This window comes from Palaemon carinicauda, chromosome 3 (genome assembly GCF_036898095.1).
Source record: "Palaemon carinicauda isolate YSFRI2023 chromosome 3, ASM3689809v2, whole genome shotgun sequence".
Lineage (NCBI taxonomy): Eukaryota > Metazoa > Arthropoda > Malacostraca > Decapoda > Palaemonidae > Palaemon > Palaemon carinicauda.
In genome coordinates, this window is record NC_090727.1 from 33,413,084 (window position 1) to 33,430,583 (window position 17,500).

At 39.5% G+C, this 17,500-nt stretch overlaps 1 protein-coding gene across 1 annotated transcript; it reads left to right on the forward strand.

Moving 5' to 3' along the window:
* Window positions 1–1,635: 1,635 nt before the first annotated feature.
* Window positions 1,636–9,843, forward strand: LOC137631275 (mucin-2-like). The gene is made up of 11 exons (XM_068363059.1): window positions 1,636–1,826; window positions 2,133–2,143; window positions 3,003–3,163; window positions 5,362–5,506; window positions 5,775–5,938; window positions 6,914–6,980; window positions 7,105–7,220; window positions 7,715–7,781; window positions 8,145–8,212; window positions 8,498–8,737; window positions 8,881–9,843. The coding sequence occupies exons 1-11, from the start codon at window positions 1,636–1,638 to the stop codon at window positions 9,841–9,843; spliced, it is 2,193 nt and encodes a 730-aa protein (XP_068219160.1).
* The last annotated feature ends 7,657 nt before the right edge of the window (window positions 9,844–17,500 follow it).

Here is a 17,500-nt window from a genome sequence, read left to right on the forward strand (position 1 = left end):
ATGAGAAGTGTTCGATTTTTCGCAGCAGTGTGTTTGCTAACTGCTTGCGTGTGTGTGAACAGTGAAGTGAGAGTACGCCAGGGTGTTGTCTTTGATGAAAGATGTAGGCTGTCTCTCACGTCTGACGTACATGTGTTGTTAATTAATTATGATCCCGTGAAGGTTGCGAGTCCACTGGTTACGATTCTGGGTCAGATTAACAAGTTAGAGGATCAATTGAAACACCTTAAAGAAGATGTTGCTGTAGTCAAGTTAGGAGCAATTCTTGATAACGTAAAAAGAACCCTTAGTAACTCATTTGATACTTTCAAAGACTTCGTGACTTCAAAAGGGAATAAAAAAAAAATGTGCGATTAATTGTATTGGTGAATTGATTGGAGGTTGGACTGGACTAATTACCAGGCTGGAACTCGATCAGTTAGAAGGTGAGCTGACTAAAGAAGCAAAGAACACGCACACCATGATAAATAAAGTAATATCTCATACTAATATCGTAGATGAAAAACTGAAGACAGTTTCTATAGCAGTAATTAAAGGACAGGAGGCATTAGGAGTGTTTGAGAATAGGATTGATAATTTTGGGGAAGAAATAAAACAAATCTGGAGAGATGTGATTTATGTAAAAAGTCCTACACAATTAGCTTTTGTAGCTAGTGAGCTATCTTTACACCTAGGAAACGTGGCAAGCCAGATTCAACAAGTGGCAACCACGGGCGAAATCACGTCAGATATCTTGCCTCCCGGGGATTTTTTAAGGATAATTAAGAAAATTCATGAGACTGTGCCAAAGTTTATTCCACCTGTAGAGAATAATTCTATCGAATGTCATCCAGGACTGTTACTGAGTTAAAGGGCAAGTTTTATTTTTCCGTAGAGATACCAGTTAAGAATGAGGATTCAGATTTTCCTTTGTATGAAGTAAAGTCAGTGTGGACACAAACAGAAACAGAGGAATTCGCAACTCGGGTATTGATTGATCTACCGTACTTTGCTGTGAACAATAGGGACACTTGGGCTGTGACCTTGCCTAATTTAGACAGGTGTAGGATAGGGAAAGCACTTGTGTTGTGTGAACCTGTGTATGCACGTGTTTGTTTGTTTGAAGTATACCTGCAAGAGCCTAGTTTTGTATATACTTGTAGGTTCGAGGTAAAGGCTGATTTTGAAAGGGAAATAGTTAATTTAAGACATCGTTGGATTGTGTCTGTGAGACGAGAGTCGAAGTACAAGGTGATGTGTGACTCTGGGAATGAGGTTAAAGTGTTGACCCCAGGGGTCACTGTCTTGACACATCAGAATGGGTGCTTTGCCTAAGGGGACGGGTACCGTCTACCCGGCCAAAGAAAGAGGAAGAGTGAACGAGTGACAGTTAGGGACACTTCTGTATTGAATGCTTCTGTCATCCTGCCAGGTGTGAATGTGTCCCACATGTTAGTTCACCTTAACCTGACTCGACTAGGAACCATGTCCTTAGCTCCCATCCCTTTTTATGATCATATTGTCAATTTAAAAACATCACATAGGACTTTGAGTGTAGGCTTTTATTTACCTAGTATGTGTGTTTTTCTTGCTGTCCTGATAGTATGTGGTCCTGCCTGTCTCCGATGGCGGAGGGCAGAGGGGGTCCGAACAGTCATGCTGACAGATCCTCTGCTGGTAGGGGAAACTTACCCTCAGAACCGCAAGTTCCAAGGAGGACCTCCCGCCAGGTGCTCCATGCAGTCGGAGTTCAAGGGAACATTCCTACACAGGGTGGGGCTCCGGTGTGTCCAAATGAGCCCTCAGGTGTACCCAGGAACGTACCGTCTCAGGCACGGTGTGAAGATGTAACGACCTAGTTGGTGTTGCCTGTAGGTTTAGTGTGCACGCAGATGTTTTTTGTTTGTATTTACTAGTACTTTGGTTTGTAAACACTTTGCTAGTGTGATATAGCTATATGAGAATATTATGATTGATAACATTTATGATAATTTCTTATTTTTTTGTGCGGCCATCCTGTGCTTAATATGCATGTCTCTTTTGCTTACGATGTCTCTGTTGATCTATATATTTTTCTTTTCCATGGGGAATGATTTGATTTTATGTACTGTTATTTTTTGTCAACTGTTATTATACCATGTTTCTAATTACAGAATCCAGGGCGGTGAGTGAGAACAAGATATGTAACACCTCCCCTGTGATCTGAGATTAGCAAAGGCAAAATTGTCGCTTAGGCGAGCCTGAGGATTAGAATTCTAAGTTGATTACTTTTTTTTGTATGATTTGTTTTACTCCAGGAAGTCTTTGTTTCAGATTTCAGTTGCTAATGTGTAACATTTGGACATTTTATTTCTTAGCTTTTGCTTGAATTTAGTTGTCAAAATATTAATTTTTCCTCAGAATTACTTACCATGTTTTTTTTTTTGCTTTATACCTATATAACCTTTTTCAGTAATTTGTTTCTTCATATTTATCCATATTTACCCATATTTACTCATAATTACCCATATGTATTGATTTTCAGAGTTCTTTACTGCATTCCTTGTTCTTTTTTAGTATATAACCTTTTTGAGTATATTGTTCTTGATTTTCAGTTAATCGCATTATATATCTTGTGTATTCATATGGTTAGAGTTCCTATTTTTCTCATGATTAAAAGCACAACTACTGTAAGGAGATATGTGAACTTACTTTGTTCAAACCTTGTAGTTTGTTGCTATTAGAGTTTTTTGGGGGGAGAAGTTTAGGTTATGTGTACCCAAAGCGAACTGCAGCAGAATAGTCATGTTGGGATTTGAGTTTAAAACAAACTTTGTTGTGATTGCTTTCTTTTTGGAGCCTACCACAGTTCCAGGAGACACTGTAACTTGGTAGTGTGGGATTTGGCACACGTAACAAATGTTTGAAACACCCTTTTGAGGTCATGCGAATGACCTCTGCCTGCTTCAATTGTCGACAGAGTTCTGTTGCCCTCTCATTTCTGTTGACGAAGACTGTTTGTTGTCTCCTCTTTGTTCTTACAGATTCTGTGGGAAAGCTACAGCCAGGAGACAAGAATATCGGCTTGGTAACAGAACGGGGTCCTACCACGACCCCCCAAGGAAAGATGGCACCTACCCCAGGACGCCAAAGGACCATGTCTCGAGAGTCTGCCACACCTAGAGGCCAGTCCGAGGAGAGCCAGGCTAGAAAACTCGCGTTACTCTCTCCGTTGTGCTAAGGGCACTCAAGCTAAGCCATTGATTTGAACTTATAATTTTTTTTAGTGATATGTTGAATTGAAAGTAACTTTTAAAAACTACTATAACTCCTAAAATAACTGATGGATTTCCATGATATCAAAGCAGTGAGCGCTTCATACAATGGCCTAATTTTGGGAAATACTGTGATGTGCCAATTACGCTTCATTAACTTTTTTACTTAAGAAAATGAGGCTAAAGCCAGTCTTAGCCACCCACACATTCGCAAAAGTGATGACGTCCCTTAGTGACGTTGTTATAACGTTTCTTCCCCTGTGCCTCCCATCCCCCGAATTGTTAAACACCTGTTTAACTCCATAGATAATTGTCATATGACCTACCCCAAGCAATACGAAATTCTTTGTCAGTAAAAGTTCAGCATACCTGGTAATGTGATTCGTGACTTTAGACTTTAACTAAACACAAGACCAACGTTTTATATCTTACCCACTCACTTACATTGAAGATCAAGAATGAGACATATGACAGGAGACGAAAGAAGCCATGCTCACCCTACACTTTGCTCTTCACGCGAGTGTTGGTAAAGCAATAGAAATATAGTTTTCTTCAGGTTAAGCCGTAGGACTCATTCTTACATACAACACAGGTTACTCGATACATCAATTGCCAGGAAGAAAATGACAGAGAGCATTGTTTGATATAATTTATAATATCAATTTCACCAGAGAGAGTAGCTTGAATTCCTTAGAAGGTAGACTTCTAAAAGATGTTTCATATAAGGGCATTGACATCGGCCATTTGATAAATTTTGAAATCATATATATATATATATATATATATATATATATATATATATATATATATATATATATATATATATATATATATATATATATATATATATATATATATATATGTGCGTGTGTGTGTGTGTGTGTTTATGTGTGTGTTCATATATACAGTTTTATAGTTTTATATATTTATTTACGTTATAAGTACCAGTACCTTTTTTTGTTACTGAAAAGGTATGTGACAATTATCATTGCGACTTTATCACTGGAATTATACCAGACTTCAATTAATGAACCAATCAACCTTACTTTGAGAATTCCATTGACATTGTCTACATGCCAAGCTGATATACTCGTATCAAAGTATTCATTAGCTTTGCTTTTCCAAAATAATGTTATCACCAATTGCTGGAAACCATAGATTTATGAGGGATGAAAAAAAAAAAACAAGAAATGGACACATGCATTTTACTCATCATCACTCTTAAGGGAAAAAAATGTTTTCTTATTATACTAATGTTTTTATTTAATTTTTTATTTTATTTTATTTTTTAGTCGCAAATCTAAAATTTGTAGGAGTCCGAGTAGAATATCTTTCAGTGCAATTCCACACCCCTCTTTTAAACCTCATCTATTATGTTTGATCATTTGTGTTAACCATCTAATCATTATCTACCACCATAAAACATTTTATTGCTCTTCCGGTTCATTTTATATGTGCAGTACACAGTCTTTCCTAACAGGGATTTACTCAGTAGCCTAATAACAATGGGAATGAAGGAAAGAAGGCAAGAAGGAAGGGGGGGGGAAGTACTAGGATAGCCATAGGTGTAAACACTGAAGGAGGGTTGGGGGAACCTCTGCGTCACAGTTACGTGATTAAGTAACACTTCTTCGAAACGCTCTGAAGGAAAGGAAGTTCCTCTTTTTTTCTAGGAGTAAACGGGTTAATTAAGCACATCTGTCAATTCATTGTACCACCAAAAATTAGGCCAATGTTTGAAACATTCATTGCTGTAGTTTCATGGAAATTCATAAGCCGGTTTGTTGGATATTTGGGAAAAACACTATTACACGGCCTCTGGAAACGATAGTAGTCTCCTAGCAGTAGTCTCGCCCAGAAATTATGATGTAAACTCATTGATTATGAGAGCACTTGTAAACATTTATTTGAAACATTTTAACAAATAAATAATGTTTTGAGAACGCTATTCAGAATTTTTGAACTTGGAAAAATTTCGAAGTACTCAGGAATGAAGTTGAAACATTTTCATCGAAATATATGTGAGTTTGAAAGATCAGATTCGCCTCTGACTTATCCCGTTTTTTGATATTGAATTGAACTTACATTTGAAATTAAATTTTGTCTGTCTGGAACACGCTCTCCCCAGAGTATGAATACTCCCTCTCCCTTTCCCAGGCAAAACCCCTCTCACCAGAGTAGGACTACTCCCTCTCCCTTTCCTAAGCACAACCCATCTCACCATAGTAGGACTACTCCCTCTCCCTTTCCTAAGCACAACCCATCTCACCAGAGTAGGATTACTCCCTCTCCCTCTCCTAGGTAAAACCCCTCTCACCAGAGTAGAACTACTCCCTCTCCCTTTCATAAGCACAACCCCTTTCACCAGAGTAGAACTACTCCCTCTCCCTTTCCTTTGCACAGCCATTCTCACCAGAGTAGCACTACTCCCTCTCCTTTTCCTAAGCAAAACCCCTCTCATCAGAGCAGGAATACTTCCTCTCCCTTTCCTAAGTACAACCACTCTTATCAGAGTATGACTACTACCTCTCCCTTTCCTAGGCACAACCCCTCTCATCAGAGTAGGACTACTCCCTCTCCCTTTCCTAAGTACAACCACTCTCACAAGAGTAAGACTACTCGCTCTCCCTCTCCTAGGCACAACCCCTCTCACCAGAGTAAGACTAGTCCCTCTCGCTTTCCCAAGTACAGCCCCTCTCATCAGAGTAAGAATACTCTCTCTCCTGTTTTCATGTACAGCCCCTCTCACCAGAGTAGGATTAATCAATCTCCTTTTCCAAAGCACCTTCCCTCTCACCGGAGTAGGACTACTGTCTCTCCCTTTCCTAAGTACAACCCCTCTCTTATGAGTAGCACTACTCCCTCTCCCTTTCCTAACTGCAACCCCTCTCACCAGAATAGGACTACTCCCTCTCCCTTTCCTAAGTGCAAAACTTTTCTACAGAGTATGACTACTTTCTCTCCCTTTCCTAAGCACAACCCATCTCACCAAAATAGGACTACTCCCTCTCCCTTTCTTAGGCACAACCCCTCTCAACAGAGTAGGATTACTTCCTCTCACATTCCTTAGCACAACCCCTCTCACCAGAGTAGAACTACTTCCTCTCCCTTTCCTAAGTACAACCATTATCACCTGAGTAGAAATACTCCCTCTTGCTTTCCTAGGCACAACCCCTCTCTACAGGGTAGGACTACTCTCTCTCTCCCTTTCCTAAGCACAAACCCTCTCACCAGAATTGGATTTCTCCCTCTCCCTTTCTTAAGCACAACCCCTCTCACCAGGGTAGGACTACTCTCTCTCTCCCTTTCCCGAGCAGAACCCCTCTCACCAGAGTAGGACTACTCCTCTCCCTTTCTTGAACACAACCCATCTCACCAGAGTAGGACTACTCCCTCTCTCTTTCCTGAACACAAAACCTATCACAAGAGCAGAACTACTCCCTCTCCCTCTCATAGGCACAGCCCTTTTCACCAGAGTAGGACTACCTCCACTTTCCTTCTTAAGCAGAGTAGGATTACTCTTTCTTCCTTTCCTAAGCATGACTACTTTCACCAGAGTAGGACTACTTCCTCTCCCTTTCCTAGCACAAACCCCTCACTAGAGTATGACTACTTCCCCTCCCTTTCCTAAGTAGAACCCCTCTCCCTAGAGTATGTCTAACTCCTCTCCCTTTCCCAAGCACAAGCCAACTCACCAGAGTGTGACTACTTCCTCTCCCTCTCCTAAGTACATCACCTCTCACCAGAGTATGACTACTCCCTCTCACTTTCCCAATCAAAACTCCTCTTGCCAGAGTAGGACTACTCTCTCTCCCTTTCCTAACCACAACCCATATCACCAGAGTAGGACTACTCCTTCTCCCTTTCCTAGGTAAAACCACTCTCAACACAGTAGGATTACTCCCTTTCCCTTTCCTCAGCACAAACCCTCTCACCGGAGAAGGAATACACTCTCTCCCTTTCCTGAGCAGAAACCCTCTCACCAGAGTAAGATTACTCCCTCTCCCTTTCTTAAACACAACCCATCTCACCAGAGTAGGACTATTCCCTTTCCCTTTCCTATGTACACCACCTACCACCAGAGTAGAAGTACTCCCTCTTCCTCTCCTATGCACAACCCCTTTCACCAGAGTAGGACTACCTCCCCTTCCATCCCTAACCATAGTTGGACTACTACTTCTCCCTTTTCTAAGCATGATCACTTTCACCAGAATAGGACTACTCCCTTTCCCTTTCCTAAGCACAACCCCTCTCACCACAGTACAACTACTAACTCTCCTTTTCCTAGTCATAACCAATCTCACCGGAGTAGGACTACTCTCTTTCCCTTTCTTAAGTACAACATCTCTTACCAGAGTAGGACTACTCACTCTCCCTATTCTAATTACAAACACTTTCATCGGAGTATGACTACTCCCTCTCCATTTCCTAAGCACAACCCTTTCAACCAGAGTAGAACTACTCCCTCTCCCTTTCCTTAGAAAAACCCCTCTCACCAGCGTATGACTACTCCCTCTCCCTCTCTTAAGCACAGCCCTTCTCCCCAGAGTAAGACTATTGCCTTTTCCTTTCCTATTTACAATCACTCTCACCACAGTAGGACTATTTTCTCTCATTTTTTAAGCACATCTACTCTTACCAGAGTAGGACTACTCCCTCTCCATTTCCTAGGTAAAACTATTCTCACCAGAGTAGGACTACTCTCTCTCCATTTCCCGGGCAGAGCCCTTTTCACCAGAGTAGGACTGAACACTCTCCCTTTCATGAGAACAAACCCTCTTACCAGATAAGGACTACTCCCTCTCTTTTTCCTAACCAAAACCCTTCTCACTTGATTAGGACTATTCCCTCTCCCTTTCCAAAGTACAACTTTTCTGACCAGAGTCAGACTACTCCCTCTCCATTTCCTAGGTACAACTCTTCTCACCAGAGTAGGACTACTCTCCCTCCATTTCCCGGGCAGAGCCCTTTTCACCAGAGTAGGACTGAACACTCTCCCTTTCATGAGAACAAACCCTCTTACCAGATAAGGACTACTCCCTCTCTTTTTCCTAACCAAAACCCTTCTCACTAGATTAGCACTATTCCCTCTCCCTTTCCAAAGTACAACTTTTCTGACCAGAGTCAGACTACTCTCTCTCCCTTTCCTATGCACAACCCCTCTCACCAGAGTAGGACTACTCCCTCTCACTTTCCTGGGCACAACCCCTCTTACCAGAGAAGGACTATTTTCTCTCCCTCATTAGTACAATCACTCTCACTAGAGCAAGACTACTTCCTCTCCCTTTCCTAAGCACGAACCTTCTCACCCGAGTAGAACTACTCCCTCTCCCTCTCCTAGGAACAATGCCTCTCACCAGAGTAAAACTACTCTCTCTCCCTTTCCTAAGCACAACCCCTCTCACCAGAGTAGGACTACTCCCTCTCTCTTTCCCGGGCACAACCCCTCTCACCAGAGTAAAACTACTCCCTCTCCCTTCCCTAAGAGAAACCATCTCACCAGAGTAAGACTACTCCATCTCCTTTTCCTAAGCACAACCCCTCTCACCAGATTGGGATTACTCCTTCTCCCTTTCCAATGTACAACCCTTATCACTAGAGTAGGACTACTCCTTCTCCCTTTCTTGAGTACAACCCATCTCACCAGAGAAGGACTACTCCCTCTCCCTTTCCCGGGCACAACACCTCTCACCCGAGTAGAACTACTCTCTCTCCCTTTCCTAAGCACAACACCTCTCACCAGAGTAGAACTACTCCCTCTCCCTTTCCTAGGAACAACCACTTCCTCCTGAGTAGGACTACTCTCTCTCTCTTTCCTAAGCACAACCCCTCTCACCAGAGTAGAACTACTCCCTCTCCTTCTCCTCTGCACAACCCCTCTCACCAGAGTAGAACTACTCCCTCTCCCTTTCCTAAGTACAACCCCTCTCACCAGAGAAGGACTACTTGCTCTCCCTCTCCTAAGCACAACACCTCTATCCAGTGTAGAACTACTCCCTCTCCCTTTTCTAAGTACAACCCCTCTCACCAGAGAAGGACTACTCCCTCGCCATCTCCTAAGCACAACACCTCTCACCAGAGTAGAACTACTCCCTCTCCCTTTCCTAGGTACAACCCCTCTCACCAGAAAAGGACAACTCTCTCTCCCTCTCCTAAGCACCACACCTCTCTCCAGAGTAGAACTACTCCCTCTCCCTTTCCTAGGTACAACCCCTCTCACCAGAAAAGGACAACTCTCTCTCCCTCTCCTAAGCACCTCACCTCTCTCCAGAGTAGAACTACTCCCTCTCCCTTTCCTAAGTACAACCCCTCTCACCAGAGAAGGACTACTCCCTCGCCATCTCTTAAGTACAACCCCTCTCACCAGAGTAGAACTACTCCCTCCCCCTTTCCTAAGTACAACCCCTCTCACCAGAGTATGACTAATCAGTCTTCCTTTCCTAAGTACAACCCCTCTCATCAGAGTAGGACTAGTCCCTCTCCTTTTTCTAAGCACAACCCTTCTCACCAGAGTAGGACTACTCGCTCCACCTTTTCTAAGTACAACCCATCGCATCAGAGTAGGACTACTCCCTCTCCATCTCCTAGGCTCAACCCTTCACCAGAGTAGAACTTCTCCCTCTCCCTTTCCTAAGCACAACCCCTCTCACCAGAGTAGGAGTACTTCCTCTCCCTTCCCTAAACATAATCCCTCCACCAGATTGTAACTACTCCCTCTCACACCGAGAACAACCCCTCTCACCAGAATTTGACTACTCCCTCTCCCTTTCCTAAGCACAACCCCTCTCACCAGAGTAGGACTACTCTTTCTCCTTTTATTAAACTTTTGGTTCCTTTTATGCTTCGCATTTTGAATTTCGTGAATTTTTTATATATGATCAGTAAATACTATTTCATTCAGTAATTCTCCAAAGGTCCCCAAAAAGGCGAAAATGTCGTCATATGAGTCGAAATTCGTTAATCGTTTAATGACTGTACATTGAGAGACACAACTCGACCCAGTTGATTATGGATGTGACCGATGCAGTCATTATGTGCAATTAGTGATTGCTGATTGGTCAGTCTTTGGAGACACCTCCCGACTAAACAAGATACAAAAGTAATTCAAATATGGAAATGAAATCCTTCTATTTTATTCATGTGATTGATAGCAATCAATTCACAGTAATTGTTAATTAAAATAGCTGATAGCTTTCCAGGCTACCTGTTTTTTTTTTTTTTTTTTTTTTTTTTTTTTTTTTTTTTTTTTTTTTTTTTTCACAAGAATCTTGAAATAATACTACAAGTTTTATGTTATCTAGAAATTTCAACGAATACTGAATGAAAATTTGTTCTGAAAGCAAGGCTACAATAACAACACATTGCATTGCTTACCCCACTGCTAGTGAATAAACATTTTGGGCCCGAGCAATGTCGTCCTGATGGAAGTTCCTCATTCGCAGCTTCTACTTGGGATATTTCTGCGAGTGATATACCAGATAGATTTACCTTAGAGGTATTAAAGGAGATCCAACCTACTGAGCAGATATCCCGAAAGATATCATGCATAAATCAGGAATGTGTGGATAAGAAGCCATGGTTATCCTTCCCCAAATAGAGTTAACCTTGTCTAGAAGGAAAATTGAGGTACAGGTACAGGAGAGACGTTACAACTTGCAATCTCAATACGCTACAACTAACACATTTCCTTTTGAACCCGTCCCTTTTTGCAGAACAATATCTTTCGGTCACTTTGAGAGTTTCTGCTATTTTTTCTTAGCTTGTTGAGTTATTTCCGATCATGGATGATTCAGCCTTTTCTGCAGTAACTAAGCTGAGTATCCCCTATTTCATGTGTTTGAGAAATTCACGTCTCCACCCGGTATTTTTATTGAATTGTCTGCTTGTATTGTCCTGAGGCTGGCATTACATCATGTTCCAAATGGCTCAGAAACGATTAGTCATTCAGTCATATTACTGTAGGAATATTTTTTTTTTTTCTAAATTGTGGTATGTTTATGGTATCCGCCCATCCGTTCTTGGTGTTTCTTGTGTGTTTTTTTTTTTTTATCAGCATTGACTAAGGCTAGACTACCCTAACTGGCATCCATGCCTGATAAAATTTTCCCTATGCACCATAACCTTCTTTCACCAAACTCTACTGGTTGGGTATGACTGCCCTATCCACCCATGTTGTCAATTTTCCACGGCGGGCAGCTGCGGTCTTGAAGGTCCTTCAGGGATTTGGATAGTATTCTCAGTTGCCCAAGGATGACTTTCCACTTTCCAATTATCCTTTATGTTTGGCGAGGCGGCACAGGTCTTGGAATCCTTCCCCCAGTATTTACTTATGTTTACCCATTGGAATGCCTTACCCCCTGTTCTGATGCTTACCAGTAGACGTTCTTCTGTCTTCTTAACCATCATTTGGCTTCTCTCTTAGTCTTTGGTAGGCTATGCCTGATTGTGAGTACTTGTGTTCTGTGCCCTATCACAGCATCCCATTTGGAACACTATTGCTGTTCTAATGTTGCTCTTGGCCTTCCGGTCATGCCGCCTCACCATTTTCTGAGTATCCCATCTCCAACCCCTTCTTCCCGGTTCCTTTTACCTGTTATAGAGTGCCTACTTGTATGCTATCTTCCCTGGCCGGCAGACATGAAGATGGACACGGACACGGAGAGTGATAGTGAGAAAGAGACGGAGACGGAAACAGAGAACCAGACGGAGACAGAGACGGAGATGGAGATGGAGACGAAGACAGAGACGGAAACGGACCCCGAGACTGAGATGCCTAGCTAGGTGTGATTTTCTCCTCCCTTAGATATGAATCTCTCTGACGCCTTAGAGACCACCCTTGGTTGTTTCTCTGCTCCTTCCCTTCCTTGTTAGGCCATAACATGACTGTACTGCAACTATGTTCCCCTTATCTAGTCATCTCACCCTAGCTTTTGAGCTTTCCCTCACTTGCTAGGTAGGCTAGGCTTGCCTATATAGTTCTCCCTATGGCCTCACCCTTTCCAGGTGTAGAGTAGGTACCCCTTGTGGTCCTCCTCTGCCACCTTAGCAGAGCCAGTGCTATGTCTGTAGCTTCTCTTCCTGTGCTATATACTTCTTGCTATCGGTTGTTGACTCTCTTGCTGGGTTAGCCTATCTAGACAGAGGTGCAGCCTCCTATCTCTTCTTCCTGTGTTGTCAACTTGAGTCCTTCTAGCACTGGCTTTGCATTGGCTATGGGTCATCCCTTCTGCCGTCTCAGCTGCAGTCTTAGACTAGTTATCTACTCGTTCCTTTCACACATCTGAGGACCATTTTCCTATAGAGTTGGTCAATTGGAGCATGCCTGGTGGTCTGGACATCCTTTGAATCTATAATTCTTAGCATCCTCGCTGTCCTATACGGCTCTCATTATCTTACAGGCTGCACCCTCACTTTTCATAATTTTATGATAATGATCAGGTCTTGGCAGGTTCACTTATCAACTGCCTTTCATTCCTGTACTTCCCCTGAGGTTGGACCCTTCCCTCTGGGATTGATCACTCTCCCCCTTTTGACTTTACAATTTGTCTGCCGCCTTGTATCGACAAGCCTTGGGTACTTACAGGTCAGTCTTTTACTGGCTAATAAAAATATTGGCAGCCTCTCAGCTGTTTCTGCCTAGGGGCCAGCTGTTGCTCATCTAGGCATTATGATGAGTGAACTTCCCTTCTTAGGCTGTTCTGATACACCTACTCGGGAGGTTCTGGTGTTCCTTTGATGTGATTCTTTCCTTTATATTCCTACCACACCGTTATTGTGTTTTGCTTCATAAATTGCTACAGATTTCTGAGCTGTTTGTCATGTGTTCTAATTATATTTTAAATGTAGCCATTCTTTTGTGGTAGGTTTATTAGTGTTAGGACTTTTTTTTCTTAACTAATTTTAAGATGATATGATTTTCAACGATATGTACTCATTGCAATATCTTACCTTTATAGGTCACTGATGACATGGAGGGTTCAACTGTCACCTGTACCAGTTAGGTCAAGTTACACTCTGACCACAAGACCTGCACGAAACACGCTAATTGCTATGTTTCTAAGAGATTTGTTGTAATCTGGGACCCAACAAACTGCTAGGTTTGCACGGATATCCCTCAAACCAGCTTCTATGCCACTGACGTCTCCTTGGACGTTCGAGATCGACGTTGGAGGACGCTCCAACACTGGGCAAGAGGCTTCCAGAAGAGCTCTCAACAAGGTGCCACTTTTTTCCACTCTGGAACTGAAGGAACTTTTCTTTCCAAAGGCTAAAGTGTCCTCGTTTTTGGTCACTATTTACTGACGTCCAACTCTCACCGGTACCTGGAGATCATGTGGATGATGAAGTGTGGGACACTACATGTCAGGAGCCTGGACGCCAACAACATGTCTACTACTGCATTTGTGTCGTCAGAGAGGGAGAGGATCCTACTAACCACAAAAGCCTCAGAATAAGTCACTGGGTGTACATCAGGTGAGTGCAGCTCCCAGTGCCTATAGATCCAAGTCTATAAGCCTTGTTTGGACGTTAGACAAACCTTCGCTTCTCAGTATCTTGTGACTAATGGTGTCCATGAAAGCTTTCATGGAGAACCGAACTGCTAAATATGAATGTTCCCAAGCAGACCTAACAACGAGGATAGAAGCTTTACAACATGCACCTGTTTCTAAGGCCCCCCAGCTTCGAACCTACCAGAATGCACAGTTAAGAATCCTGGGTGCTATGCTGAGCATATGTCTTTACCCGAAGGGTTCCTTCATATTACGGATGGTTTGGGTTCCTAGAAAGTCTTGGAATTAGAATTCTTTCCATCGATCAATAGCTATCCTTACTGCTACGTAAGGCTTAACTCGAAGCGTCCAATAGGGATGATACAATCCCCAAGGAAACAATCATTATGGATCATGGCATGGCACAATTCCTTTTCGTTAGGGAGTTAAAGACGGCTGAATTCACCATAACCGAATTTTTTTGTTTTTGCCAGGAAAACGGTCCACTAGTATGGCCCACAAAGATACTTTCTATATATATATATATATATATATATATATATATATATATATATATATATATATATATATATATATATATATATATATATATATATATATATATATATATATATATATCATGATCTGCATATAAAAACTAAATGTTACTGGAATAACATAATTTTCAAAACTTTCCTTTAGTTAACAACAATGTTCTTAACAGTTCTTAGTTCGATTCGTGCAAGTATCCTAAATGTTTTTTTTTCACAAATCACTATCATTACTTTTATATATATTATTTCATTGTTGCACCTGTTTAAGCATGTTGAAGAATAAGGGTTTTAAAAGTGTGTCAATTTCACGTGCTGATTTCTTACTCTACCGCTTGAGTTATTGGGTCCTTTGACTGGCTAGACAGTAATACATTGGATCCCTATATCTAGTTAATAATAATAATAATAATAATAATAATAATAATAATAATAATAATAATAATAATAATAATAATAATAATAATAATAATAATGTCATCAGCTATGGGTGCGTCAATAAAAAAGTATAATTTCGACTGATCAAGAGAAAGGAAAACCTTTGAGAGGTACACAGGTGCATCATTGGCTTTGCCTAATGCAAAGAAAAGAAAACTGTGTTGGAAAAGGAAAGAGCAAGCAAAGTTTAGCCTGGTGCTGCAGTTAGTCATCGCTCATCTCTACTTGGGGTCTGGAGATGCCTTCATACAGGTCGTAATGTCAAAGAGACTTGAGACAATGAATTGAAAAAGCGTTAAGATTGTAGCAGACAGTAGTTGAATAATCCCGAAGAAGATACCAAGAAATGCTCCTCACTCTCTAAGTCAGCGTGTTGCTAACAACGAGAAATTGACAATATAAATCTTGCAAGTGGTAGTTGAATGTGTATACTTTATTGCCTTATTTTCATATCAAGTAAATTATGCAATTCCATGCTGTAATGTGTTGAGTATGTATATATGAATTTTGTATTGCAGAATCTATATCTATTTAGCTAAGAAACATGTTTTGATCTAGATTATTCCTATTGGTTATAAAATATCACGGACAAGTGTTCCCCTGGGATTCTAACACAAAATAACATAAGACAAGAGGAAACTACAGAACAGCTACAGAAACATACTTCCAAAGAAAATGATTATTTATTTACATCCAATCTTCCTCGGTTATATGTCTATCAATCCAGATTTCAGATGAATACAAATATTCTACAAACCTCTCTTGATGTTGACAATATTGATGCACGAATCGACTGAAACTATTAAGAATATTGTTGCTAACACAAGCATAGTTTTGAAATTCAAAGTATTCTAGTAACATTCAGTTTAAAGAACTAAAGGGCAAATATTGGCTTTTAATGACACTTATGCATAGTATGTGAGGGTGTTTATACATATATATATACTCTATAAACATACACACACACACACACACACACACACACATATATATATATATATATATATATATATATATATACATATATATATATATATATATATATATATATATATATATATATATATATATATATATATATATATTGCTAGGACAATTCGGTCCCGGGCAATTCGGTCCCGGACAGTTCGGTCCCGGACAATTCGGTCCCGGACAATTCGGTACTAGGACAATTCGGTACTAGGACAATTCGGCACCAGGACAATTCGGTACCAGGCTGGTTATTTTTTTTTTGAATGTCTAAATCAGGAAAATATGATATTTCTATATTACATATTATGAACTATTTACATATAATATTACCTAAATACCTAACTGCTTAGTTTGGTTATTCAGTAGTTGTTTACAAATAACTTAAACAATCCACCTAACTACTTTATTATTTATACGATTAGTGTGGTTATTCCCTTGGTTGAAAAAACATAAACAAAACGACTTTATTAGTTTCTTTATTCCAGACGTTTTAGTCTAGCTTCATCCATCATTCACGCAATGAAGTCTTGCAACTGCATACAGTCGGAAAAGGGAAAAACGAAATTAGTTGATAAGGAAAACTTCGTCTACCAAAAACATAAAGAAAATTGGTTGATGATGATGCTATCCCTCAACCTATGGTCTCTTATTTTGAAAATTCATATATTCATATTCAAAATACAAATGCCACGAAACGGGGATGAACCAGTCAAAAAAATAATAAGTACAGGGATTGTGACAAGCGTATCATTCATCAAGCACAGAAATATAATCAAGCAGAAAGAATGCAGTTCCTTAAAGCAATCGCTCATAATATTAAAGTTTAAATTTTTTCTATATACTTTTAACAAGAAATGTATAGTTTTTACTATTTTATTTTTATATACATAATTTTAACATAAGAAGCGAATGGGTTTTACTGTTTTATTTTCTATATAATAAAGAAACTAAAAAAAGTATTTTTTTTTTTTTATTTATCGCACAAACAAGGATAAATTAATTAGACTTTTTTGATATCCATACTAACGTAACCAAAAATGTTCTGTTAAAAGTAATGCTTAAAACTGATAGGAATTTTAGAATAAAAAAAAATTGGGAAAAATACTGTTTATTCATATTATAAAAATCAATTGGTACCGCATTGTTCTGGTGCCGAATTGTCCGGGACTGAATTATCCAGGACCGAATTGTTCGAGACCGAATTGTCCGGACACCATATATACATGCCAGCATATATATATATATATATATATATATATATATATATATATATATATATACATATATATATATATACTGTATATATATATATATATATATATATATATATATATATATATATATATATATATATATGTATATATAAAAATATATATCTCTATCTATCTATATCTATCTATCTATCTATCTATCTATCTATCTATCTATATATATATATATATATATATATATATATATATATATATATATATATATATATATATATATATATATACTGTATATGGATATATATGTATATATATATATATATATATATATATATATATATATATATATATATATACTGTATATGGATATATATGTATATATATATATATATATATATATATATATATATATATATATATATATATATATATATATATGTATATATATGTATATATATATATATATATATATATATATATATATATATATATGTATGTATGTAAGTATGTATGTATGTATGTATGTATCTATGTATGCGTGTATGTGTTTATACACGAGAGAGAGAGAGAGAGAGAGAGAGAGAGAGAGAGAGAGAGAGAGAGAGAGA